The sequence below is a fragment of the Eptesicus fuscus genome, chromosome 7 (assembly GCF_027574615.1).
Source record: "Eptesicus fuscus isolate TK198812 chromosome 7, DD_ASM_mEF_20220401, whole genome shotgun sequence".
NCBI lineage: Eukaryota > Metazoa > Chordata > Mammalia > Chiroptera > Vespertilionidae > Eptesicus > Eptesicus fuscus.
The window spans coordinates 95,045,721-95,071,743 of NC_072479.1; the positions used below are offsets into that span (position 1 = coordinate 95,045,721).

Consider the following 26,023-nt stretch of genomic DNA (forward strand, 5'->3'; position numbering starts at 1 on the left):
ATCACATTTGAGCACCTACTATGTTCCAGGCATGCTCATAGGCATATTACAATTGTTATTTTACTCAGACCACCCAGTATGTTCTCATTTATTATCCCATCTACCCTCTGGGATAGAGCAAATTCTTAAAGACCCAGCGTCCAAGGAGGTCCAGTCCCTGGCAGGGGCACTCGGACCCAACAGTTAGCATAGCGGAGCAGGGTCAAGGAGAAACTTACTCCCCAACAATTCGTGCAACGAGCAGGGTCAGGAGTGTGTGTAGGTTCGAGGAGCAGCTGTGCTCCCACACAATATAAAGTCTTTTTTTTTTTAAGATATATTTTTATTGACTTCAGAGAAGGAGCGGGAGAGAGAGATAGAAACATCAATGATGAGAGAGAATCATTGATTGGCTGCCTCCTGCAAGCCCCCACTGGGGCTCAAGCCCGCAACCCGGGCATGTGCCTCTGACTAGAATCGATACCAGGACCCTTCAGTCCACAGGTTGATGCTCTATCCACTGAGCCAAACTAGCTAGGGCACCATCTAAAGTCTTTTTTCCCCTTTTCTCTTGGGAAAAAGATGGGACCCACAAATTAACTAATAATATACCATTTTACAGATTGAATCTTCTGACAAATATTTATTAAGCAATTACTATATATGTAGGCCCTGTATTAAATTCTGGGAACATCATGGTGAGCATAAATAATCCTGGTCCCTGCCCACATGTGGCTGTTTACATTTAAATTAATTAAACAAGTAACAAAAACTTCAGGTCAGTACTTGCACTAGCCATATTTTAAGTGCTCAATCGTCACACGTGGTGAGGGCTTTTAGGTTGGATAGTATTGATATAGAACATTTCTATCATCACAGAAAGTTGTATTAAGCTGTGCTATTCTAGAACTGGAGGCTGACATTAACCATATTCTTAGATCTTTCTTGGCTTCTGTCAGAGAGGAACATTTTCTCCTCTACTCTTCTAGGTGGTTTAAGAATTAAATTGAGAGGAGACAAGTTAATTGGAGAAAATCAAATTTAATTTCATCTGAGGCCCAAAGACAGTCAGGCAATTGACAATGGCTTATATGCCATCCAAAGCTAAAAAGAAGGAATAGGCATCTGGGACTTCACATGGAGATGGCAAAACAGATGTTTGGTAAACAAATGTTTGCTATGCCATGCAAAGCCAATTCGAGGGAGTACTCGGAATAAGCAGGCTTTGCTAAGTTCCCCCGGCTCACCACACCTCATATTATTTGCAGTTATCCCTGATGATAGCTCCTCTTCCTGGAACAGGCTCTCTGTCTAAATCAGTGGTTCCCAACCTTTTCTTGGCCATGCCCCACGTAAGCACCTCTAAAATCCTGATGCCCCCCTGTGACATATAATTCTTATTATTCAAAAAGTGAACTCCCATTCATGTGGAGGAAGCCTAAAAGGCCATTAATTTAGTCTAAATAAGCTTCCAAAGAACACGGCATCCATGAAAGAGAAAAATAAAAGAACAAAAGGACAGTTGAAGTACTGAGGAAGAAATCACTAAGAAATTGTTAAAAAATAATATAAAGGGATATGAAAAAATAGCAAATAAAGTTGTAAAACATAATAGAGAACTGAAATGCACAAATATGTCCACAATATATATTTATATACTGCAAATGAGGCCCCTAGAACCATAAGAAATGCAAAAAATTCACTGTTAATAACTCATTCTCAAATTGCCCTCCCTTAAAAATCAAATTGTCCCCCTGTGGGGCATGTGCCCCACATCGGGAACCACTGATCTAAATTCTTTTAGGCAGTTAAGGGGGAGGTAAAAAGCTCTTTCTGAGCCTTTTGTTTCTTAAAAATAATCAACCTAAAATAAACCTCATGCCAAAGAGACATGCTTTCCAACACCTCCCTATCCTACTTTATTCTTTTTCAGGGTACAAAGAATTCTCCTCCGTCATTTTTTTTTTTTTCTGTGAAGGGGAGCAAAGAAATGGGGTGGTAACTATGAGGGGTTGGAGCACATGGGATGATGGAAGGCTTTTTTTTTTTTTTTTAATGTGAAAACTACAGTGTGTTTGTATGGTGATGGGAATGATCAGGTAGAGAACAAAGAAACTGATGATGCCATGAGTGAAGTTACTGAAGACTGAGAAGACAAGGAAAGATAAGAATCCACACACAAGTGGAGGTTGAGAGGGAAGTAGGAGGGAGTTCTGTCTAGTTGATTCGATTTTCTTAAAGTAGAAATTAGGTTATGAGCCAATGGCAAGCTGTAGGTGTATTAGAGGTTTGACAAAAGAGGAATAAGAATGCAATAGTAACTTTGGAAACAGGGAAAACAAATATATCAGAGATGCAAAGCCTTGCTGGGCAGCCTTGGGGACACATTGAGGTTTGTGGTCTTGACTTTAAAGTGAAATCACTTTTAATTTCTGTGTCTTTTCCAGCAATGTTTTGGGTGCAGAATATGTGGACATCTAGGTTTAACAAGGGTGAGCCTGGCCAAGTCAGTACAATTGAGGAGGTTGGACTTTGTCTTGAGGGTCCTGGAGAGCTACTGTAGGTTTAAGCAGAGAAGATTTGGGTGTCAGAAAGGTGTTCTAGCCCCGTGGGGTGAGAGAGGCTTATTTGTAGGAGGAACAGTAGTTCAATGCGATAAGACCCTTAATCAAACACCTGCATAGATCTGTTTGTAGAGTGCTTAGATGTTAGCTCAGGAACATAGAGGGCCTTTTCAAGGATTTTTTGAGTACTTACTATATATAGCAGGTTCTGGGGTGACAAGATAAATCAAACAAGGGTTTGCCTTCCCAAAGCTCTCTTGGATTTAGATGACTTGTAATTATTTTTAGTTATTTGGGGACATGGAAAAGGGGAGGATCGATAAACACTGGGTTGGAATCAGGGAAGCCCTCCCAGAGGAAGTGACATTTCAGATGAGCTTTGAAAGAGTAGGCCCTTAGGGAGGGAAGAGAAGTCAGGCAAAGAGAACAACATAAAATGTATAACCAGCACAAATGCTGCATCATGGGAAATGTGAGGTGAGGCACTTCTTCCATTAACCAGCAACTAAACAGAACTAAGGAATTCTCCATTTTGTGACAAGGGTAAAGCATCTGGTCCCTAACAGTAGCAAAAAAGGCTTAAAAAAAGTGAAGGTTTTTAAAAATGGTGATTTTTTTTTTTTTACTTAAAAACAACAACTACCTGCAGTATTCTAGCTATTTGTACTATTATTTGCTCATTTAAGAATAGTGTGAACTTAAGATGCTTTACTAGCCTTTTCTGGTATGCCGTTAGAAAATATTAACTATGGTAACACTGACCTGTCTGTCATACAGGGTTCTTAGAAATCAGTCCTTATCACTTGCTTTTAGTACTTTATTTCAAGTTAAATGATTTTAAAGTCCCTCTCCTAAGACTTTTGAATAAGGTATAGTTTCTATATATTTTAAGAAAGAGGAGTTTATGACCCTGGTTCATGGCTGTTATTGTGTAGATTAAATAAGGCCTATAAAATGGTTAGTACAGAGTTTGTTTTCTCCCTTAGTCCCAGCTTTCTTTCTGACACAATTTTCATTCTTTGCTCCTTAAACCATTGTACCCTGACCATCGTCTGTTCTAAGGACCCCAGAATCAGGTGAGGTACGCTTTCGGGGAAACTCATAGTGGTTATTAGGTAGGGAAAGTGTCAGGTTAGTGCACAAATGCATGCGTGTGTGTGTGTGTGTGTGTGTGTGTGCGCGCGCGCGCGCCCACGTTCAGAAGCTGAGAGAATTGGAAGGGGCTCAAAAATGTGGATTGTGTTTGTCTGCCAGGTCATAAGTGTGGTTTCTTACAGCCTTAAGAAACCAGCAACCGTTTCACCTAAGTCTGCTTCAGTCTGGCAGTATCCAGACAAAGAGGTGGGAAGACATTCATTTATTTATTTATTCAGCAAATATACCTAGCTGGCTACTAGTGCAAGTGTAAGAATATGACAGAGCATGGACGTATGAGAGAGCATGGCTACTTGGGCGGCTACAGGTGGCTTGGCATGGCTGGAGTTGTATACTCTTCAGTTTTCTTAAAATATCCATAACAAACCTAAACCTGAGTGGGCCAAGGAGGAAGAACTGTAAGGGGAAGTTGTGTGTTGGTGGAATTTGTCACTTCATTTCGGGATTAGTCAGGGTAGACCAGTAACTTCCTTTAGGGAATTGCCAGGCTGACTAATCCATTACCTGAGGGCAATGGGTCCCTCACTTTGCTGTTCACTCTATAGAATACCCAGGAGTTAAACAAAACAAAACAAAACAAAACAAAACAAAACCTCATGCCCAGGTGGCACCCCATACCCATTGCATCCGAATATCTGGGGGTGGAAACGAGGTGCCAGCGTTTTGTTTTTTAATAAGATCCTCCCGTGATAACACTGGGCAGCAAAGTTCTGGAGTCTCACCGCCTTAGGGCATAGTCCAGTTTTGTCCATTTAAAACCCACTCTTATTTTGGGTTCTGGTTCCAAACATTCCTTAAATTGTTTTTGTTCTGTTCTTGGGTTGGGGGCGCTATCAGCAGGAAGAGGATGTGGCGTCACCCAATTAGGGGATCCTAGTTAGCTGAGCCACGGGCGTAGGTGGCCAGGGCTGCACGAGCGGTGGATTTCTGCTTTGTCATTCTGACTCTGGCTCTCGGCCCACCCGCTCAGCGCGGAGCAGGGCGTGGCTTCCCGTAGCCGCTGGGACCCGGCAGCCGGCTCCACGGTTCGCTGCAGTCCCGCATCGCCTTGCATCGGAGCGGACGGTGTGGGACACCTGGAGAGGGCCCGAGGCCCTGGAGCGCGTGTTCATGTAAGCCTTGGGTTCGCTGACAGCCGGCCCCGCTCCGAGCGGGCGGCCGTGAGCACGCCGGGACCCGAACGCCGCCGGCGGGGTGCCGGGGGAACGCAGGGAGGGGGGTGTCACAGGCTCGTCTGAGTGAGGGTGAGGCTTTTCTCGGGCCAGCGAGCTGCTCGGCGTTCTTGGTTTAGTCCCGGTTAGTGAACGCTTAGCCTGTGGTAGGTGACACCGGCCCCCTGGTGGCTTCCTACCTCTCCATCTTCCTTGTGGAGACAGTTTGCTTGCATAATATCTGAGAAAATGGGTTTTGTATCATCTCTTAGTGCACGATCTTGATACTCAACAGCATTAAGAGGGTGCAATAATTTAACGACGCTTTCCCAGGATCTTCACACCATTGAACCCCCGGAAATCCGGAGAGGTTAGCAAATTATATGTATTTACTCAGAATCATTTGACTCGCCCTAGGCAGTGAAACGGGGACAGCTGAGAGTGGAGCCAGTGCTGTAAACTGACTTTTTTTCAGGCGATACAGGATACTGTATAAAAGCACACACCACACTGCCTGAGTGTGGATCCTCGGTCTGCTGTTGACCAGCGGTGTGACCTTGGGCAAGTTAGCTTTTCTGTGCCTCCATGTCCCTATCTGTGAAATGGACCTGATAGGCCTTGCTTCAAAAAGGTTGTGAAGATTGTGTTCATATATGCAAAGCTACTGCAGAAGTGTGTTAGCTATTGTTGTTATTATCAAACAACTATGCTTTTAAGTGTTGGTGTGGTTTTTGTCTCATGCATGGGCCTGATACCAGTGTAACTGGAGTCTTTCTAATTCTTTCACTGACTCATTCTCTGAGTTCACCTGTAAACTTGGACGATTAGGTCCCATATGTCATGGAGGGTGTTGCTGTATTGCTTAGGGTAGATAAATCACCCTAACTGGAAAGAGTGTTCGTAATTCTGCCCTATGGATTCCTGGAAGTTGGATTCTGACGTCCTGTGTAGATGCAGAGTTTAAAGGAAGATGAAGTTGGGAGGTGTTTTATAAACCTCTCCATGCCTCAAGCTTCCTTTCTGAGGCTTTCCTGGATCCCGGATGCACTGGGAAGGTAGCACGAGTGTGTTCAGCGAGCTGGCCTCGAGGCCATTTCCAGCTTCGGGGGTCCGGGGTCCGGGGTCCGGGGTCCGGGATCCGAGGTCCCAGCCCGGGCGCGGGCCGAGGCGGCCGTCGGGGCTGCGGCAGGTGGCGCTGTTCCGCGGGAGGCGCGGCGCGGGTCGCCGGGGGGCGCGCACTGGGGTTCGCGGAAGCCCCGCCCCCGGCGCGCACTTCCCGCCGCGGCCCGAGCGCCCGCCTGACCCGCGCCCCTCTCTGCTTCTGTGCCACAGAGGACGGGCCGCGCCTCGAGGGAGCGCTGGCCGAGCTGACCTCGGAGACCGACGTGCCCGTTGTGTTTGTGAAACGGAGAAAGCTAGGCGGCCATGGCCCGACCCTGAAGGTAGGTGGGAGGCGCTAACGTTCCTTCCGCCCGCGGAGCCGGGAGTGGGCCCGGCGCGGTCGCACGCCGCCTCTCGCAGCCGGGGCGGCTGTGCACCGAGCTCCCAGGGAGCCGGTCCTGGACAATGACAAAGGAACACGCCGGGGCTGGCCCACGTGTTCTTCCAAGTTGACGAAACGTTGAGTAAAGCGAACTGGCGAAGGGCATATGTAACTCTTGTCTCTTTAAAAATGCATTTTTTAAAGGGTCCCTTTCCTCCTTTTGTCCCTTCCTCTTTCCCAGTAAGCCTAAATAACTTGAGACCTTCTAGGAGAAGTGTAGACTGGCTTGTTTAGGGAACTGCTGAGAAGAGGGGATCTGGAAATGCTCACCGTGTTTGGCTCCTCTCCTCCAGTTTAATTCTCTGGGAGCGGAACCCAGAAACCCCGGTGCAGGGGAGAGCCGCCAGGAAGCTCGGGGAGTGGTTTTGGTTTTCTTCGGGTGTCTCTTTCCCGGCCCAGAGTTAGCATTTGTGTGGAAGGAAGAGAGAAGTCTGTCCTCTGGCTGGCGGCCAGCGTGGCGGCACTCCTCCCGTAGGTCATTGCGGGAGGGAGAGGTCCTGCCCCGTGGCACTGGCGAAATGCTGGGAGGCCGGCCTAGGGGATGTGTGACATGGATGCTCTACATCGGGTTGGTTACCAGGTCAGAAAGCCTGTAATCCCACCCCCTTAACACATTTCTGCTAATTATCTTTTTGTCCTTGTCTGTTTACATCTATGTAATTTTTAAGAAACGGAACTCCTATTTGAACACAGTGCCTTCTGAGAAAGTAAACCTGTGGCACAGTTAAATGTAAAATCTATTTAGATGTGTTGTGCCTTTAGGAAGGATATTAGCATTTAATTTACATTTTTATTATTTTTCTAAAAGTTGTATTTACGTTTTTGAAAAATGGGTATAGGAAATGGAGGTGGACTTCAAAGACAAATAGCAAATTAATGGACAATAAAGAGATAAAAAGGCTTTTGGCTTCATTTGAACTATATTGTGTTACTCAGACCTTTAGTTTGCAGGGAAAATGAGACAAAGGTCTATTAATATTCCTGTCTGATTGTTCTCTTTGTTCCACCTGTTTCATAAAATTGCACTTAAAAAGTTATATAGGCGTTTGAGCTTTATATAAATTCTACAGATGATCCTGGTTTTACCATCCATGGGAGGAAAAAGAATCACTGTTTTTATATGCTTTGGACCCATTTTATTGATATAATCTGATGTTTTCAATTCCATATGGTCATAGGTAATTTCAGACATTAGGGAAGTGTAACAACATGAATGAAAAGCACACGACCAACTCACAATGAAATCATTCAGCACATCTCTTTAAGTAAACTTACCACTGAGCTCTGTATCATTTGGTTTATTTTGGGTTTTTAATGAGTACTAAGGAATGGAGGAAGAGACACAAAATAAGGACCACTGGTTTGAAACGTTTGTGAATTTCCAGCCAACGGTTGCCCACATTTGGGGCTAACTGGTGGGTTTTGAAAACCTTTAAGGAACATTGGGTTTGAGTAAAGAAAGGCATTTATTTAGTGGAGAATTGGGTGATTGTAGGATTAGTATTAAAATCCTAAAGTCCACACCTTAAAAAAAGGTTAAGGTTTCATACTCTGATGGCAACCTGTATAATGGAGAGGGAGTTTTTACAAACATCGTCTTCTCCCTTCTCTTAATAGTTTTTTCCTTTGCCTCCTTTCCTCAGTAAGTAACAGTGGCAACAGCAGAACTCACCTTGCTTTCATTGCACTGTAGAATAGAAGACAAGGGAGTGAGATTCCTATTTCAAGGAACTGATAAGCTCAGATGACTACTTACAGGAAGAAGGTTTTAAAGAAGCGTTTCAAAAACTAGTCTACGGAACACCTACACAGAATTCTCTGGAGTGCTTATTAAACATGCACACCTGGCTTTACCTGAGGTCTTGCTAAATAAACCCTCTGGAAGGGGCTAGGATCTGCCTTTATTATTATTATTTTTTAAACAAGCCCCCCTCAGGTAATTCTTATTATAAATACCAAGTTTGGAACGTTAATGTTTAAGGTAGTTTAGTCAGGATTGGTTGCTAAATAATTAGAAGTGAGGAAACAAATAACTATTCTTTAATACCCAAAATATACTAGTTAGAAGATAGCTAATGGTAACTCAACAGGCAACAATTTATATGTGAATAGAAAAATAGGGAAATATGCTATCTGTGGCTAGGACTTGTATGTCCATGTGTAAAATTAGAACTAGGGAGCTACTAAATTCTGAGAACTATCAATAGAGTTCCTATTGCTCAAAGACATCTGGCTTTCATGAACCTTGGAATTCTTAAAGGCATAACGCAAGTATTCTTTATAGGGAACCCTGTATGTAAATCAGTGTCTTTAGGATTCCAGAGCATTGAAACCACTTGTATAAATGCCTTTTGTTGGTATTGAGAGGAACAGCAAAGTGAATGAAAAAGTGCTCATTGGAATACTAAGTGCTCGACATTCTTAAGACTTTAATAGTCCTCAGTAGTTTGAAATAGTTTTGGGAGATAAGACTTAAACTGGCAACATGGGACTTAATTTCTTCAAAGCAGTAATAGAAAGGTGGCAAACACAAATCAGTGCATGATTAACAATCCAAGTGAATTATGAGACAGTTGTGAGAGGAGCTCAGATGTGATCGTTTGGTGGTCAGGCTCCGTAGCCCCGGGTTCCAGCCTTGAAGGCGGGTAGACACTGAAACAAAGGCAGGTCTTCTTTCAAGACTAATTCCCACAATTACCAGAAATCAGACTCTTAATAGACACCAGGAGATGAGTGGTAATTTAGTAACTCTCCAACCGTTACCTTTCTCTCCTAATATTCTACCAAAACTGGCAGAAAACATTTCTTTTTTTCTTTCCTCTGAGACGGTTCCATCCAGGGAGATGAGCAGGGTACCTGCTTTTGGTTTAGTTAAGGGTTGAGGCCTGAGGAGAATTGAAGGACCACTTTGAAGATGAAGGAAGTGAACAGGCTCTGATTTAAGAATAAGGAAAAGGGTAAGGACTAACAGGATTTTAAAGGAGGATGGATTATTAGGACTGCAAATGAATTTATCTGGTGCTGATGATACAGTAAAACTTTTACTAGCTGTGAATCCGTGTTGAGACCCATTGACTCCTCCTCCCACTTTAACCCAGTGACAACACAAACCCTTTTTTGCCGTGTAGCTGTCCTTTTACAATACATGTCACTATTCTGGGGGTCCGGGGTTCAGATTTCCTCTGGCCTTTCCTGTCTGTTCACTCACCAGGGCCTGACTGCTTCCTCTGCCTGTGCCTCAGGCTATCTGAACTTTGCCCAGGCTACTTCAGGTACTTCCTCTTGCCCAAAGCATTTCATCAGCCTCTAACTTGCCTTCCACTTCTGATCATCTCCCTCTCTGTCCAGTCCATCTGTGTTCAGTCATCTTTCTGATTGCTTCTTTGCTGCCTCCAGGTCTGTACCGGTGATAACATGCACACTCCTTAGTTTGGTATTCTGTGTCCTCAGAGCTCTGGGTCCCACCCATTTTTCTGGTTATTTTCTGCTCTGCTCCCTCACCTACAGAAAGCTCCTGGGAATAGTATTACAGCCATAGTCCCCAAATGTCCCTTTTTTTGTTGTTCTGTTCTTTGGTTCAATTCCTGACTTCCTGCTCAAACCCACTTCCATTAGTCTTATGAAGGAGATGGTTTATCATCAGTTTTACAGATGAGAAAATGGAGGCCCTGAGAATTGAAGGAGCATGTCCAGATTACACAGCTAGTTAAGTGGCAGAGCCAGGAATGGAACCCAAGCCTATCTATAAAGTTCACTTGGGTGTACTCACACTTCTGGCACTTGGCTCTGTGTTATTGCTATTGGGATACATGCCTGATCTCCCTGGTGTGATGGTGTGCTCATGATTCAAGGCTGAGCCCATGCAAATCTTAGTATTCCTAGCATAGCTCTGGCAAATTGGAATTCATTCGTTAGATGCTTGCCGAGTGGAACTGCATTCCTCTGTGCCTACTAAATTGTAGCTTCCTTTAGGATGAAAATGATTTATTTTTATGTTTTCTCTGTTTTAATACCTAATGTGCATTCAGTTAATATTTGTTGAATGAATGGATGATGTTAGGGCTCACTTCATCACTAAAGGGGAGACTCACTTAAGTGAGGTGTTTAGCTACAAGGCGTCTGATTTTGTGAAGGTGGGCTGTCTTTGTAGAGACCAAGCCCTAAGATGTTCAGGAGAGGGTCTAGGGAGCATATAAAGCAGTTCAGAATTTTAAAGAGCTGTATGACAGCAGTCTATGCAGGTGTGTCCAGGTCAGTTGAGAAGAAATTCACATTATGTCTATTTCGCTGATTGAGCACCCGTGTTTTCATGGTTTAGCTAGGTACTCTTATCTCTAACACAAGTTTGTAGGGCAGAGTGTGTACTTTAAAATACATTTGTCAACAAATGTTTGTATGTGACTTTTTATGTAGAGTCACAACCACTCCCTACGGCAGAGGAGGAAACTCAAACTCTGAAGAAAATAAGTGGAAACTAACAAAGCACTAGTTTTGATTTGAACCCAGGCCTCCAGGGCAGAGTTCCTTCTAGGTCGCTTCCTCTGAAAGCCACGTACCCAGTGCTTTGCTACCCTGGTCTATGAAAACTATGCTCCTGGTCATTGCTGACTCCTGAGGTGTCCCAAGAGAGCTGATAATTGCTCTTACAACCTGAAAGGCTATGTTCTCCTCTGTCACACCCTTGTTTACATTAGATCTTGAGTGGCAATTCAGTTGCCACTGGGTTTTCCTAAGTGTCAGTTAAGTGTATGACTTTTACCACAGACTAAGGTGGAGGTTTTATATACTGTGAAATACTTCAGGGAACGGCTCCAAATTATTTTGTGGGACTCAACTGTCATTTTATCTTCTATTTCATTAACAATAAACCAGTATTATTTGAATATAGAATAATTATTCAACACCTCTTTCGGATACTGTGTTTTTAAAGGAATGTGCTGAAATCCAAGGAGCCATTCATGGGAAAAATACACGTAAATAATTTTGCATTTCGTCTCAGACTTTTTGTGGACCTGCGTCAGAATATTTAGTAGATAGGATTACCTTTCAAAGTGCTATACACACTTACATTAGTTGAAGCCTTACGTTTTAAAATTTTATTGTATGTCAAATTTCTTTTCACTGGTGTTTGTTATAATGGGATATATTTTTGTATTCCTCCTTACGGATTTAACCTTTAAAACATTTTTCTTTTCCTAAATCAACATCGAGGGAAGCTACTGGTTTGTATATATTTTTTTCTATTTGGTTTCTAATGTTTATTAAACATTTGTTACCTTTGGGATAATTTAAGATTTATTATGTACTTATTCAACAGTTGAAAATACTGTCAAATCTATCACATAATTCTCACTTAATACATATAGTAACTTCATGATGTAAGAAGTAGTATTCTCATCTTACAAATGAGGAAACTGGCGACCGAGAGGTTAACACGTTAAGTGCCCAGCCTGTTTTGTCTTCTGGACGGAAAGTATAGTGTCAGTCACCTGTGACTGACAGGGCGCTTAATGTGTTAAGCAACCTGCCCAAGATAACAGTAATAGCTAATAGGTCAAGATTGGAACCCATTTGCCTTCTTCCACTGTTCATGGTCTTTTCAGCAACCCATTTGAAAAGCACATAACTACCTTGATCATAGCACAGTTTACCTTTAGTACTCAAGAACCAAACAAAGCAAAAATATACACTCAGAAACATAACCTTAAAGGAAATTAAAAAGAAAAAGAAACTATACCTAGTATCCTAGCATCCTGCTACTCTGACAAATCAAGTAGGACTTTTACCACGTCTCTTCACCATAAATAGATACCCTGGCAGGGAGAGGAGAGAAAAGCTTTGGTGAGAGAAGAAACAAAATTATTAGGGAGGTAGCTAGAGGCAGAATAAGTCTTATCTGTTGGAGTGCAGGACTCAGACTCTTAAACATCTATTTGTTATAGATTAATCTTGAAATAAAATCCCACTGGAAAGGGTAGTGGGCACTGTGTGAGTTCTTTTTCTATTTGGCCAGAAAGAGACCAAGAGACCTGTGATCTGTGACATACATCCCATCATGTTTGTGTTGAGTGCTGGGGGTTGTGGGACAGAGCTCAAGAATGCTTGGAAAGAATGAATCTGAACTATTAGCAAAGGGACTGAAAAAGAATGCAGGAAGGAAAACTGAAGAAAGAAAATGGAGGGCTATATTGAGCCCTCAGCAGCCACTCCTGAAAGAAGAAAAAGGGGAGAAGAGGAGCTAAATTATCTTGGAGGCCAAGCTGTGTCATTGGTTGCCTGAAGTAATACTAATGAATTTTTGCTTTCTTTTACAAGTCATAAAGAAGTTTACCCGTTTAACTGCAATTGTGTATTGCTGTCTTTTATATAATCACTAGAGGCCCGGAGCACGAATTCATGCATGGGTGGGCTCCCTCAGGGTGGCCTGCGGAGATTGGGCCCCAGTTCGCGCCCCCAGCCTCACAGCCCTGCTGGGCACCCAGCCTTGTCCTGGCACCACCCCCTCACCTGCTCCACCATCCTGCCTGGAGGGTGATCAATCGATCGATCCGGGCTAGGCCCCTGCCTGGCTCGTTCAGGGCCTGGTAGCCAGGTGGTGGCCCTGCACACCCGTTCCCACCCTCCCCACCCCCACTGCTGGTCACTGTCTGCGGGGCGATTGGGCCTCCACTCACACCTGCCTTGGCTTGGTGCCTCCTGCTCACCTGCTCCACCATCCTGCCATGGTCCTGCTCTCATCGGGGGGCCCATCGGGGCTGGCAGCGCCTCCACTGCCACCTGTTGGCAACACTCCATCGCCGACACCGGCATGTTCCGAACCACCCCTTGGTGGTCGGCGCATGTCAAACATAGCGAGCAGTCGAACTCCCGAACTCCCGGTCGAACTACTGCCCGAGGGGGCAATTTGCATATTAGGCTTTCATTATATAGGATTACCAGTAATTTGACCTTAGGTTAGAAAGTCACTGTTTAGTGATTTAAGGATTCACAAGTGTAGAAATTCCCATTCTATAAATCATTAGGGAAAGTCATTAGACAAGAAATTTTTACTTTGAGGCTACATCTGAACCTTGTGCTCCAAAGGCAGATTTAAGGAGGCAGAATGTAATGCAAGTATGTCTTCTTTCAGAAGCTGACTTATGTATTCCTAAGGTTTCTTAGGGACAGGGATCTAGCATAGAGTGAATTCAGTACTGGAAATCACAACTTAATAATATGATGCTTGTCTTATTGTGTTCTGTTGCTTCAAGCAAATTGTGTGGGCTGTTATCTCCTGAGAAATCCCTGTAAAATGTATTAGTAATACTTTATAAGTAGGTTAGGAGAAATAATTTATTTTTCTAAAGCATTTTGAAATTCTTAGATGAAAGGCTCTGTGTGAAGAAATTGGTGTCAGCTATTTTCTCTGAGTCCAGAGAAAATAGGCACCTAAGAGTGGGAAGGTTGGCTTATCTTTAGCACTTCTTTATAAGTTACTTTTATTGACTTGAAAGTGAATATCAGGAGCTCCCAAGAGTATGGTTAACTGTAAGAGCAAACATTTTTCGGTTTGGGACTTGGAATTAGCTATGTGTTTTCATCTAAGATTTAGACCAGGTTTAAATATTAGTTTGTAATTGGCTGACTTGGGGGCAAAATATGGCCTTTTGTTGATCGTGGGTCCCAACTTTGTTTTTCTCTTGCTCTTGCTTTATTTCAGAGAAGAGATAAGCCTGACTTTATAAAAAGCATCAACTTTCGTTTCCTATTTGAAATTAAATCTCTTGCTGCTAAGTAACTTGAAATAGGTCGTGGAAGAAAGTTTTTCATCTATATCCATTTATACATTAAAATCTGCATACTCAAATGCATCCATGTGAAAACAGCTTTGCTTGGAAGACAACACATTTTTGCTTTAGAGAAGCTAACAGTCTAATAGGGCAGAACAATATATATATGCACAAGTAATCGTGATACATGGTGTTTTTGAAAAATGCATGCTTCTTCCTCAATTACCCTTACTAAAAAAAATAATGGTGAATAGTAGTAATATAAATATTTTGGAATAACTTAGTAAGTTTTGCTGTTCATGGATTTGCAAGAAATTTTCTGCTAATGTCAAAGAAAAATGAACCATTAAAACATGTATCCCAATTTGGGATTCTGAACAAATAGTCATACAGTCTTCCACTTACCAATTGTGTTAAAAGCTCCCACTTCCCAAACAATAAAGTTAACTTTTCAATGAAGAAAAGAAAGAAAAAGACAAATGAACCAGCCTAGGTGCAAAGGACAGAAGGTAGGGCTAATTTACTTCCTGGTGCCTTGAAACCAGAGCTGATAGATGAAGTGTGGTGTATTCTCTCTCCTTTAAAAGGAGCACCTGTTGCAGTGATTAAACTCTTTTTATCTTGTGGGCTGAGTGCATGTTATCTTTAAAAACAAAATTATTCCTTTCCAGTGTTATGTATAATTTGCTGCTCATGTGACTGCTGAGCTGAGCCCTTTCTCCAACTACCAGAATTTCCAGTGAACTAGTGTGTGAACTTTCCAATTTAGATTAGTCACCCGATTTACAGCATTCACTTGCATATCCTTATAACAGATTGTGTTTAAAATCTTCATAGCTTTGCTCACCTTTTAGGGTTCAGATTTACTATCCATTCAGTCTGTGGCCTTTAGCCTTTTGGCAAGCTCTCAAATAAACAGCTCTTGCAGAGACTGTACCCACTTTATTCTTCCACCCTTGGGTTGTGGAGAACTGAAGATCACTTGAGTAATACCCCTCTCCCCATCTTCGAGCTTGCTCTAGCACTGAAATTCGAACACAGGTGACTATTCCCGCCTCCCTTCCCCATCGCGAGGTAGGTTGGAGGGGGTTGGGCTTTGGAGGGCCCACCACGGTAATTGACGCAATTTACATTTGTACAATAAATAATTGAGTTACAAACAGCTATCTTGCAAATGTGCCCTTGGAGTTGGGTCTACTTGTAATAGGGTTTTGCAGTCTTGCTCCTTAGGGCATGGGCAGTTTATAATCCAGCCAGATTTAGTTCTCAAAAGATAGAAGAATAACCACAGTAACCATGAAAAACCGAGGTCGACCTAACTGCAGTATGTGACGGCAATCTAAAGCGCAGGACCTTGAGTTTCCCCACAGTTTTGTCAAAGATCATCCAGGTGTTTCTTTGAAAGCTAGAGGACACTGTCAGTAAACGCTAAAACAATACCTATCGCCCGAACGGGTGTCCTTTCAGTGTGCGGTTGGGACCCATTGTTGCGCGTGTGCGTTCCGTGCGCCGGCGCGGTTCTGCGCGCCGCCTTCCGCGAGGTGGGCTTTCCGCAGGGCCTGCGCCTGGCTCCGCGGGGCGGGCTGTCGCGAGGCCGGGTGAGCTGGGGGCGGGGCCAGCTGGGGGCGGGGCCTCCTGCGACGCCAGCCTCCGCTGCGCAGCGGCGGACGTCTCCGCTCTGACTGACGCCAGCCTTCGATTGCCGCCGCCGCCGTTGTCTGTGGGAAACCTCGCGAAGGCCGCTAGCCGAGCGCTACCTGTGCTCCGCTGTCAGCGACATGTCTGATGAAAAAGATTCCCTGAGGGGAGACGAAGAGAAAGGAGAGGAGCCGGCGGTGCGCGCCATCCCCCGGAGTGCGTTCTCTCTGACGCAGGCGGGGGAGGTGGACCCCCTGAAGCTGGAAGCGGCGTTGGCGGCTGACGGCTTCTCTGACTGCTGCTCCGAGGACTGCTCCGACGACCTCAGCTGTGCGGCAGCCCACATAGACCCCAACCTCCTCCTGCTTGTGGCCGACGAGGAGAAATGCCGGAATATCCGCAGGCAGTACCGGCAGCTCATCTACAACGTCCAGCAGAACCGGGAAGACATCGTGAACACGGCGAGCGACTCCTTAACCGAGGCTCTGGAGGAAGCCAACGTCCTGTTCGATGGAGTGAGCCGAACCCGGGAAGCCGCGCTCGATGCCCAGTTTCTCGTTTTGGCTTCTGATTTGGGTAAAGAAAAGGCAAAGCAGCTAAACTCTGATATGAGCTTTTTTAATCAAGTAGCATTTTGTGATTTTCTGTTTATTTTCGTGGGTCTCAACTGGATGGAAGATGATGAGCACGATGCGTTGAATGGTTGCGATGATAACATAGTTCTTTCCTTCTGGGAGACAGTCCATAAGGAAGCAACATCCTGGATGTCGCAAGCTGAAACATTCCACTTTATTTTCGGTTCTTTCAAGTCCGAGTCTTCTGCGCCAAAGCGGCGACCTGGACACCATAAAAAAGCTCACAGGGTGGAAGAAAATGTGGATATGCCTACAAAGCTGAGGAGGCTGGACCTGAGTAGCAATCAAGAAGGGACAGAAAAAGAAGTAGAAAGAATCTTGGGGTTGTTGCAAACGTATTTTCGAAAGTATCCTGACACTCCTGTGTCCTATTTTGAGTTTGTGATTGATCCGAATTCTTTTTCTCGCACCGTGGAGAATATATTCTACGTTTCTTTCATTATAAGGGATGGTTTTGCAAGAATAAGGCTTGATCAAGACAGGCTGCCAATATTAGAGCCAATTAACGTTAACCAAGTGGGTGAGGACAATGATCCCAGTTCCCATGGCAGGAAACAAGGAGTTATATCTTTGAGTTTACAGGACTGGAAAAATATTGTGGCAACTTTTGAAATTTCAGAGGCTATGATCACAAGCTCTTACTAAATATTTTTGTTCTTAGTATAGGGTGCATTTGGTGGCTTTTCTAAAGTATCATCTCAAAATAGAGTGTAAAACCTAAATAGAAGCCCATATTGTATCTTGTAAAGTGAGAAAATATTTTCAAGAACATCAGAATTTGTCTTACTGTGCAGTGTATTTTTCTTGGTAGTTTATAAAGTTGTCATGAACTTCTGTTATTTAAAAACAATCACTGGCATGTTCATGGAAATTTTTTTTTTGAATGTCCTTTAAGACTTTATTAATAAAATTCAGTTCCAAATTTCATAAATTTAAAGGTATTTTATAATTTGCAAAAAATACCAGTTATGCTCTGTGATATTGTATTCCTCTGTTACAGGGAACCAAGAGAATCCCATATGGGACTCCTAGTCAGGTTGGGGAAAAAGTAGGTAAAAAAAAAAAATGCTAAATTGAAGAAAGACTATCTATAGGGCAATGAATGTGCAATGTTAGCACTGTAAAAAAAACCACAAGCAGAAAAACAGGTGCCTTGCTTCATTGCTAGGAAGACTCAGTAAGGTTATTTAGTGGGTACCCACATTCTAAGTAATTCTCCCATGATTAGATCAAAAGAAATACAGTATCTACTGTAGTAGATGAGGTATCAACTAAGTGCTGAAACGTGAGTAGGAATTAATTGGTCACAGGTAGGAACGGTATACTGGACATGGAGGCCAAATATAGGGAATTGTGAGAGGTTTATGGCGTTAGAGAACCATAAGATCCCTTTGAAAACTATTCCAGTTGGATGTTAAACTGGGCAAAAATGAATTACCTTTTCTGTTAGTATTTTCAGAGGTAGAAGATATTTTTGTTAGATTATTTCAAACAAAATCAACATCTAGTTCTAGTCTTTATCTGCTTGGTTAATTTCTTCTTTGACTCCTAGTTTCTCTTTGTAATTTCTGCTGGTACACTGTGTGTCCTTCAGAAATCAGTGATGTGTCATTATGTAACAGCCTTGAATATCTGTTCTCAATTCATTTTGTGCGTTTCTTAATAGGGCTTTCAGTTCCTGGAACTGCCCCTGTTTCAACTGAAATGATTGATTAATTTATTCATAAAGCCATAAATGCTCTTTTTTCTTTTTTAAAATATAAATCATTGCCTTATTTGGAGGTTATTCCCAAAAATTTGGGTTTGTAAGAAAATAGTTTTGAAGATGCAGTGAGCATACCTATAAGCTCCTTTTCTTAAACCCTATAGGAATTTAATGTTCGGTACTGGTGGATTTTGCCATTAAACATTATTTGGCAGGTGGATACGTATTTTGCATAGCAATAATGATAAATTTTTCTGTTAAGTCTAGTGTGGTATGGAGAGGGGAAATCCAAAGACTAAATGAATGACATCAAGATTGAGAGGAGAGGTTTTTGTATGTGTGGGTAAGGTTCTTCTTTAATAATAGTGAAGTTGTTGTTTTTTTTTAAGCAGAAATAGAAATTTCTTATGAAACTTGGCCAATTATTTTCCTAACAAATGAACCGTTAGATTTCCTAGTCAGTTTGTAGTGGAGGTTCTGCATGTCATGATCTTTGATCTCCCCCCCCCCCCCCAAGTTCATAATGTAGACAGATTAGTTCTCACACAGAATTTTGAAGGAATGCTGACCCTTCCTGGTCGTCTACCACCCTTTACTTAGCAGTCAGGAAAGCATCTTTTGGTTTCACCGATCCTCACTTTAGCCTGTTTCTACCAATTAAGTTCCTTAGTTTCCAGAGATTGGCTATTTGAGGAAAAGATACTCTTTAAAATGACAGCAAAAAAAAGAAAAAAAAATCTTGCCTCAGTTCTTTACTTGCCACCAGATTGCTCTGTTAAATGCCTAGTGTCTTTACTAGGAGTATTTGAGACTTAGTGATGACTAAAAGCAATAATAGACAATGTGAAGGTTTGGGGTCTTCTTCTCTACAGTTATAGCTGTTAAAATATAAATCAAATTGACCACTTGTTTTGTTTTTACTGGTTGTCACGATACCTGGGTTGCCTTATCACTTTGAAATTAAAATGACTTACCTTGAAGAAAAAGGTGAATTGACCAATAGGTAATTTAATTATAGAGATTAGGTATCCACCAAACTGCAAATCTTGCAAACTAAAAACTCCAATTAGTTTCCCACTAATATAGCTAGAGTGACTTAAATTTCAGAGTTCAATAAAATCAACTGAACTTAAGGAGAATATAATGGCAAAAAATTTTTTTTTCTAGAACTTTGTTATGTAACAACCACTTTCTGATCAAAGAACCTGGGATTAGATCCTGACCCTCTAACATTCTAGAGAGACTTTGGGCAAATTATTGAACCTGTAAACCTTAGTTTTTTATTTTTTATTTATTTTTTTTACTACTAAGTGAAAATAATACCTATCTCAAGTTTACAGTAAGGATAAAATTAGAAAATGTATGTGACAGGTACTTTAAAATATGAACAACTGGGTATGGTATAGTGAGAAAAGCAAGAGATTTGTAATCATACAGACTTGAGTTGCATTCTTAGTTCATGGGCAAGGCTCTTAATCTCTAGTGCTTCTATATTGTCATTTCTGAAATGGGAAAGACATCTTCTTGGAAGACTATTGTGAGAATTAAATGGGAATACAAGTACCACAGTGTGCATGCATGCACACACACACATACACCGACCCCCACCCCAACCCCTGCAGCACCATATCGCTCACCATGAACACTCATATTGGTGCCTCATTCTCTAGACCAGGGTTAGAAAATCCATGCTGCCACCTCCTCTCATGGTGACCATCTCTGTCATGGTTTATTCACTTTTTTAAGTTTAGACACGACTTCCTTCGTTCTAGGAAATCAGTTACCAAGCGATTGGAATTGGGGCTTTGTTGATTTACGTAACAATTACTTGAGTGCCCACTGTGCCTAGGGAAAAAGTGGTGGACAGAATATGACCCAACTCTCATGGAATTTATATTTTACTGGGTGAATTAGTTTCCAATTGCTTCTATAACAGATTACCATTTAGTGGTTTAAAACCAATTATCTTTTATAGTTTTGGAGTTTGGAAGTCCAAAATAGGTTTCTCTGGACTAAAATATTGTTTCTACACACTTTAATTGTTTTCAGTATTATTTTTGCACACTTGAATTGCTTTCGGTATTATTTTTGCACACTTGAATTGCTTTTGGCCTTTTTAAGGGGAATCTGGAGCAGTGTTTTACTGAGAGGCAGATGGAAGAGAGGAAAGAATAGCTAATATATGTAAGCCTGGCAAACACCTGCAGGTGGGGTGTTGCATATTTACACTTAGGCCCTACTAGAGGCCTGGTGCTCGAATTCGTGCACAGGTGGGGTCTCTCGGGGTGGCCTGCAAGGATCGGGCCCCAGTTTGTGCTCCCAGCCCCACAGCTCTGCCTGGCACCCCGCCTTGGCCTGGTGCCGCCCCCTTACCTGCTCCACCATTCCACCTGTGGGGTGATCGATTGGGGCCAGGTCCCCCACCTGGCTCCCTCAGCACTTGGGAGCTGGGCAGTGGCCCTGCCCCCCTCCGCCGCTGGTCACCGTCTGCGGGGCGATCAGGCCTCCTCTTGCACCCGCCTTGGCCTGGCACCGCCCACTCACCTGCTCCACCATCCCACCATGGTCCTGCTCTCGTTGGGGCCCATCAGGGTTGGCAGCGCTTCCACTGCCACCAGCTGCCAGGCCGCATTGCCGACGCCCCCCTGGTGGTCAGCGCACGTCATAGCGAGCGGTTGAACTCCCAGTCGAACTCCCAAGGGGACAATTTGCATATTAGGCTTTTATTATATAGGATAGCATGGTTCTCAGTGAGGTCTGGATTCCTCCAGGGGCCTCTGAGGCTCTTTCAGAAAGTCCTTGAGGTCAAAAATATCTTCGTAATGCTAAGATGCTGTTTTGTCCTTTTCACTCTAATTTTCTTGCAAGTCTACTACCATAGAGTTTTCCAGAGGCTACATGCATGACAAGTGATGTTACAATAGAGTGAACACAGAAAAAATATGGGCTGACTTTTATTAAGACAGACATTAAAGAAAATTAGCAAGATATAAAACAATGCCACTCTTGCCAATTAAAAATGTTTTAAGTAAGTTATGTTTAACATTTAAGATATTTTAAAAGATAATATTTTAAATCTTTTCTTAGTTTTAATATGATAAATATTATAAATAAACCCCATTAACCAAAGCTCGTTGGGGTTCTAAAAATTTAAAATTGTAAAGGGATTCTGAGACTAAAAAGTTGGAGAACTCTTCTGTATCAGCTAGGGTGATTAGCAGCCACTATTCCTAGTAGTTGTAATTGAAGGTGAAAGCGGGGAGCATTTTTCTCTAGTCTGCTTGCCCCTTCCGTATGCTCCTTTCTTACATTGCCTGGCGGAGCGGTCTTCTACTCTCTCTATTTATATTTCACAGGGGAAACCACTTACCTGGAGCTGAATGACAGCAGAGTCACTTTTAATCTAGATTAAAATTTGAAGACATCATGTTTAGTTCTGGGGTCAGCTGAATGCTTCAGTTGCCTGTCTTTCTGATTTTACACAGTTAAAAATGTTCAGGCTCTCTCAGAGCTTGCTTTGTAAAGTCTGTGCACTGGCTGATATAATTTGACTTTAACCTTGGACCATAAGAACCCAGGTCTGATACAAAATTTCAGCACAGAACAGATTATAAACATTGTTGGAGGGAGTATGTGGCATGATAATGCTGCTTTTTTTTTTCTTTCTCTTGCTCTAGTAGCTATGTTGGGGGAGGTGGTTGCAAGAATGGGTGGTTTTCTCATAGACAGCCAGTGATTGTGTTCTGGCATTATTTGTGTCGAGTAGATGCAGATAAAATGGGGTTGAGATTAAAAATGGTTATTTTCCAGAAGAACATCTAAGTGCATTTATTCTTTCAGACAAGCAAGTCAGCTTTATGTCTTTTTAAAAAATTTTTTCTAGCTTTATGCTTTTTGATACCAACTAGAGTAATGCTTACTATCTGAAGATTATATTGATCCTTTGATCTGAATGGCTGTTGTTACCAAGTTGTTTTTCCCCCCACAGTGCCTTGTGCTGAAGGAGGAGCCTCTGCCATAATGCCAGTTGATGAGTACTGGCTGTGTTTGCCAGCCTCTCACGTTAGACCTTTTGTACAGACCGTCAGGGTGACGCAGACTTGTCCCCACTGTTGCTGGTTTCCAGGTGTTCTGCCTTATGTCCCTGGGCCATCATGTGTACCTGCTATGCTGCCAAGGGGCAGCCACGGTGCCGCGCCTCCGCCTCCACCTCCTCCTCCTCCTCCTCCTCTTCCTCCACCACCATCACCACCACCATCTTCCTCTATTGCACCCCCTTCCACATCCCAAGCATCCTGTTCTACTGACCCCAAGCTCAGCCTTTCACCCCCAACATCTGAGGTAGGCAGGAGAAAAATGTAAAGTCTAGGCTGGTAAGTTTGGGGGCTTTTTTTGTATTAAGGTTAAAACTTGATTTTTTTTAAAATTTCTTTATTGATTAAGGTGTCACATATTTGTCCTCATCCCCCCATTCCCATCCCACATCCCTCCCCACAGATGCCCCAACCCCCTGTTGAACTTAACCATTGGTTAGGCTCATATGCATGCACACAAGTCCTTTGGTTGATCTCTCCGCCCTCCCCCCAACCTCCCCTATCCTCACTCTGAGGCCCGATAGTCCGATCGATGCCTCCTTGTTTCTGGTTCCGTTCTTGTTCATCAGTCTATGTTGTTCATCATTTCCCCTAGATGAGCGAGATCATGTGTCCCTAGAGATATACTTATAAGAACTGAATGTGAGACGAGCAATAATAGTTATGCTGACAGGCAAATGAATCAGTCTGCAGTGAGTTTCTTTCTGGACCAACAGTTCTTTTGAGACCCAATTTCAATGTCCACCAGTTCCTTATGTGTACATGTCAGCACTGACCCCTCAGCTCTGGATGGTGGACAGATGGTGGTAATGGAGGTCCGACTCCCTCTGGTTTGGTCTCAGCCGGACCCAGGGGCACGGCTTCACCTGGACTCAGGGGCACGTGGCCTCTCCCAGACCCAGGGGCGCGTTGCCTCACCCAGACCTAGGTGCGCGAGGCCTCACCCGGATCCAGGGACACATGGCCTCACCTGGACCCGGGACCCAGCCTCACCCGGATCCAGGGACACATGGCCTCACCTGGACCCAGGGGTGCATGGCCTCTCCCAGACCCAGGGGCACGTGGCCTCACCCGGACCTATGTGCTCGAGGCCTCACCCGGATACAGGGACACATGGCCTCACCCGGACCCGGGGGGGCGTGGCCTCTCCGAGACCCAGGGACGCGTGGCCTCACCCAGACCTAGGTGCGTGAGGCCTCACCCGGATCCAGGGACACATGGCCTCACCCGGACCCGGGGGCGCGTGGCCTCTCCCAGACCCAGGGGCGCGTGGTAAAACTTGATTTTTAAAAAACATTTGTTATGCTTATTAACTTTTCCAGTTATCCCATATTAGCACAGATTTTTATTTTATTTATTTATTTTTTAAAATATATTATTTTTATTGATTTCAGAGAGGAAGGGAGAGGGAGAGAGAGATAGAAACATCAATGATAGAGAATCATTGATCGGCTGCCTCCTGCATGCCCCCCACTGGGGATCAAGCCTGCAACCTGGGCATGTGCCCTTGACTGGATTTGAACCTGGGACCCTTCAGTCCGCAGGCCGACACTCTATCCGCTGAGCCAAACCAACTAGGACAGATTTTTATTTTAATGAAAGATAATATTAAGTATATCACCAAAACTGTATTCAAAGCTAATGTGCAATGGTAAATAGTGTGTATAAAAACCAGGGGAATGAAATATTTTTTTAAGTTAAAAGTAACAGTTATGTTATAAAGCCTGTTATGTGCCAAGTATATGGAATCTAAATACTGAATACAATACAGGAGGCTTCGTGTATAGGTAGGTTAAAGAAATGAGCTTTATAGAGTTGTGTATTTTTATTTCTCCCCCTGCTCCTTTTTTACTTAAAATGCCCTGCAGAAGTAGGGACTTTTCCATTAATGTCAATTGATGATTTAGTTCTGAATTTCTAGATTTTATGCCTTACCTAAACAATATAGAAAAGTCTTAAGTATTTGGCTAATCTGTTTCAATGGCTAGTCACCAGGCCCCTGTCTTCATCTGAGACCGTAGCCCACACATTATTCTACCTTTGACTTGAAAATAAAGATGATTGACAAATTGTATTGATGATTCTATTAAAAACATACAGTACAAATGTTTAAAAACCTAACTTAAAACCTAGTTTAAAAATTCTAGGATATACCCTAGGCCTAGCCGGTTTGGCTTAGTGGATAGAGCATCGGCCTGCAGACTGAAGGGTCCCAGGTTCGATTCCAGTCAATTGCACATGCCCAGGTTGTGGGCTCGATCTCCATTGGGGGGGCATGCAGGAGGCAGTCAATCAATGATTCTCATTGTTGATGTTTCTGTCTCTCCCTTACCCTCTCTGAAATCAATAAAAATACATTAAAAAAAAAAACACAACAAGCCTGAGATGCTTCTTCAATATTTAAAAAAAAAAATCTAGGATAAAAGGATGGATCAAATTTAATTTAGGCCCAAATCGATTTTGTTGGGGCATCAGCACCTTACTTATGTGACACTTCCGAGTAGCTATCTGTGATGTGAGAAGATTGAATGTTTCATTTGTGTGCTGTAATATAAATCAAACAACGTTTTTTTCTTTGAAAAATTCCTTTTGCTTTTCTTTAAAGAAAGGTCTTTCACAAAACTCTTCAGACATTGCTGCTTGTAAGTTAAATTATTTTCCCTTTCATTGTTTTTGTTCTTTAGGCTTATCAAGAGGGCAGACTTCAAAAGCTACTAAACATGAATGGCTCTAAGGATCCTCCCGGGTCCTACGACTATGATCTCATCATCATTGGAGGGGGCTCAGGAGGACTGTCAGCTGCTAAGGCAAGTCTTTTTGTGTGTTATGTGGGTTACAACAGTTCTCCAGATTCTCTGTGGAATTTGTTTGAGCCACTTTTGTGACATTTTGCACATTAACTTGGGTAGGACATGTTAAGGGGACCACTTTATAAGTCATTTTTCCAGCTTGAACTAGATGTTCTTTATTTAAAAACAAGATATTTGTGTTGATTTTAGAGTGAGGAAGGGAGAGGGGGAGAGAAACAGCAATGATGAGAGAGAATCATTGGTCGGCTGCCTCCTGCACGCCCCCCACTGGGGATCAAGCTCACAACACTGGCATGTGGGCTGACCAGGAATTGGATTGTGACCTCCTGGTTCATAGGCCGATGCTCAACCACTGAGCCACGCTGACCGGGCTGAACTATATGTGCTTTACATAAAAGTACTGGACCTAGTATTGTTGGGATGCATTTTTATTCATTTTAAGTTTGGTTGATTTTTTTTTCAAAGATAATAAGGGTGTTGTATGGAAATAGTTTGAAATTAAATATATTTCTTATTCTTAATAAATATTAATTTTTTTTCACTTTGATGTTCCTATTCACAACTCCTCCTCCACAATAGAAAGATGGAGAGTGGTTAGATTTCTTAAACTCGGTCAAAATGACTGGCCTCTTGTGTATATACTGTGAGCTAAGAAAATAACCACTAACACTGGCCTGGGGGTGGTGGGTAGAGGATTACAAATAAGAGAGGTTGGCGTGAGGTTCCTAGCCCTGGATTGAGATTCATTTGCCATGTGTGAAGGGGCCCTTGGAACTGTCATTCTTGCTGAAGAGGTTCTTTTAAAAGATGAGGTGCTTATACTCCTTGTAGCTTGTGGTGAATCAGTAAAAGTACATTCAAAGGAAGCTGCCCAATATCTGAATAGGCCACCACCTGGTATTAAGCAGTGGTTTACTATAAATGACTAAGGCATAGTACTGTGTATATGTATTTTACTGAAGTGATGGTGGTTTTGGAGG

At 43.0% G+C, this 26,023-nt stretch overlaps 2 protein-coding genes across 5 annotated transcripts in view; both read left to right on the forward strand.

The window, feature by feature from the left end:
* The first annotated feature begins 4,712 nt into the window (after positions 1 to 4,712).
* TXNRD1 (thioredoxin reductase 1) overlaps positions 4,713 to 26,023 on the forward strand; it is a 52,759-nt gene continuing 31,448 nt past the window's right edge. The window contains exons 1-3 of one of the 4 annotated variants that reach the window (XM_054719429.1): positions 4,743 to 4,810; positions 6,182 to 6,291; positions 24,918 to 25,040. In XM_054719429.1, coding sequence (XP_054575404.1) covers positions 24,954 to 25,040 — 87 coding nt within the window. In that variant the 5' untranslated portion in view covers positions 4,743 to 4,810; positions 6,182 to 6,291; positions 24,918 to 24,953. Of the gene's footprint in view, positions 4,811 to 5,604; positions 5,905 to 6,181; positions 6,292 to 22,399; positions 22,481 to 24,917; positions 25,041 to 26,023 lie in introns of those variants that run through there. The other 3 variants (XM_054719428.1, XM_028150195.2, XM_028150193.2) reach the window with 3 other exon arrangements.
* Positions 15,811 to 18,637, forward strand: EID3 (EP300 interacting inhibitor of differentiation 3). The gene has a single exon (XM_008144894.3). The coding sequence runs from the start codon at positions 15,940 to 15,942 to the stop codon at positions 17,077 to 17,079; it is 1,140 nt and encodes a 379-aa protein (XP_008143116.2). The 5' UTR covers positions 15,811 to 15,939; the 3' UTR covers positions 17,080 to 18,637.

Excerpts from the sequence above, each read along its gene's own strand:
- EID3 (XM_008144894.3), top strand. The coding sequence starts at position 15,940 with ATGTCTGATGAAAAAGATTCCCTGAGGGGAGACGAAGAGAAAGGAGAG.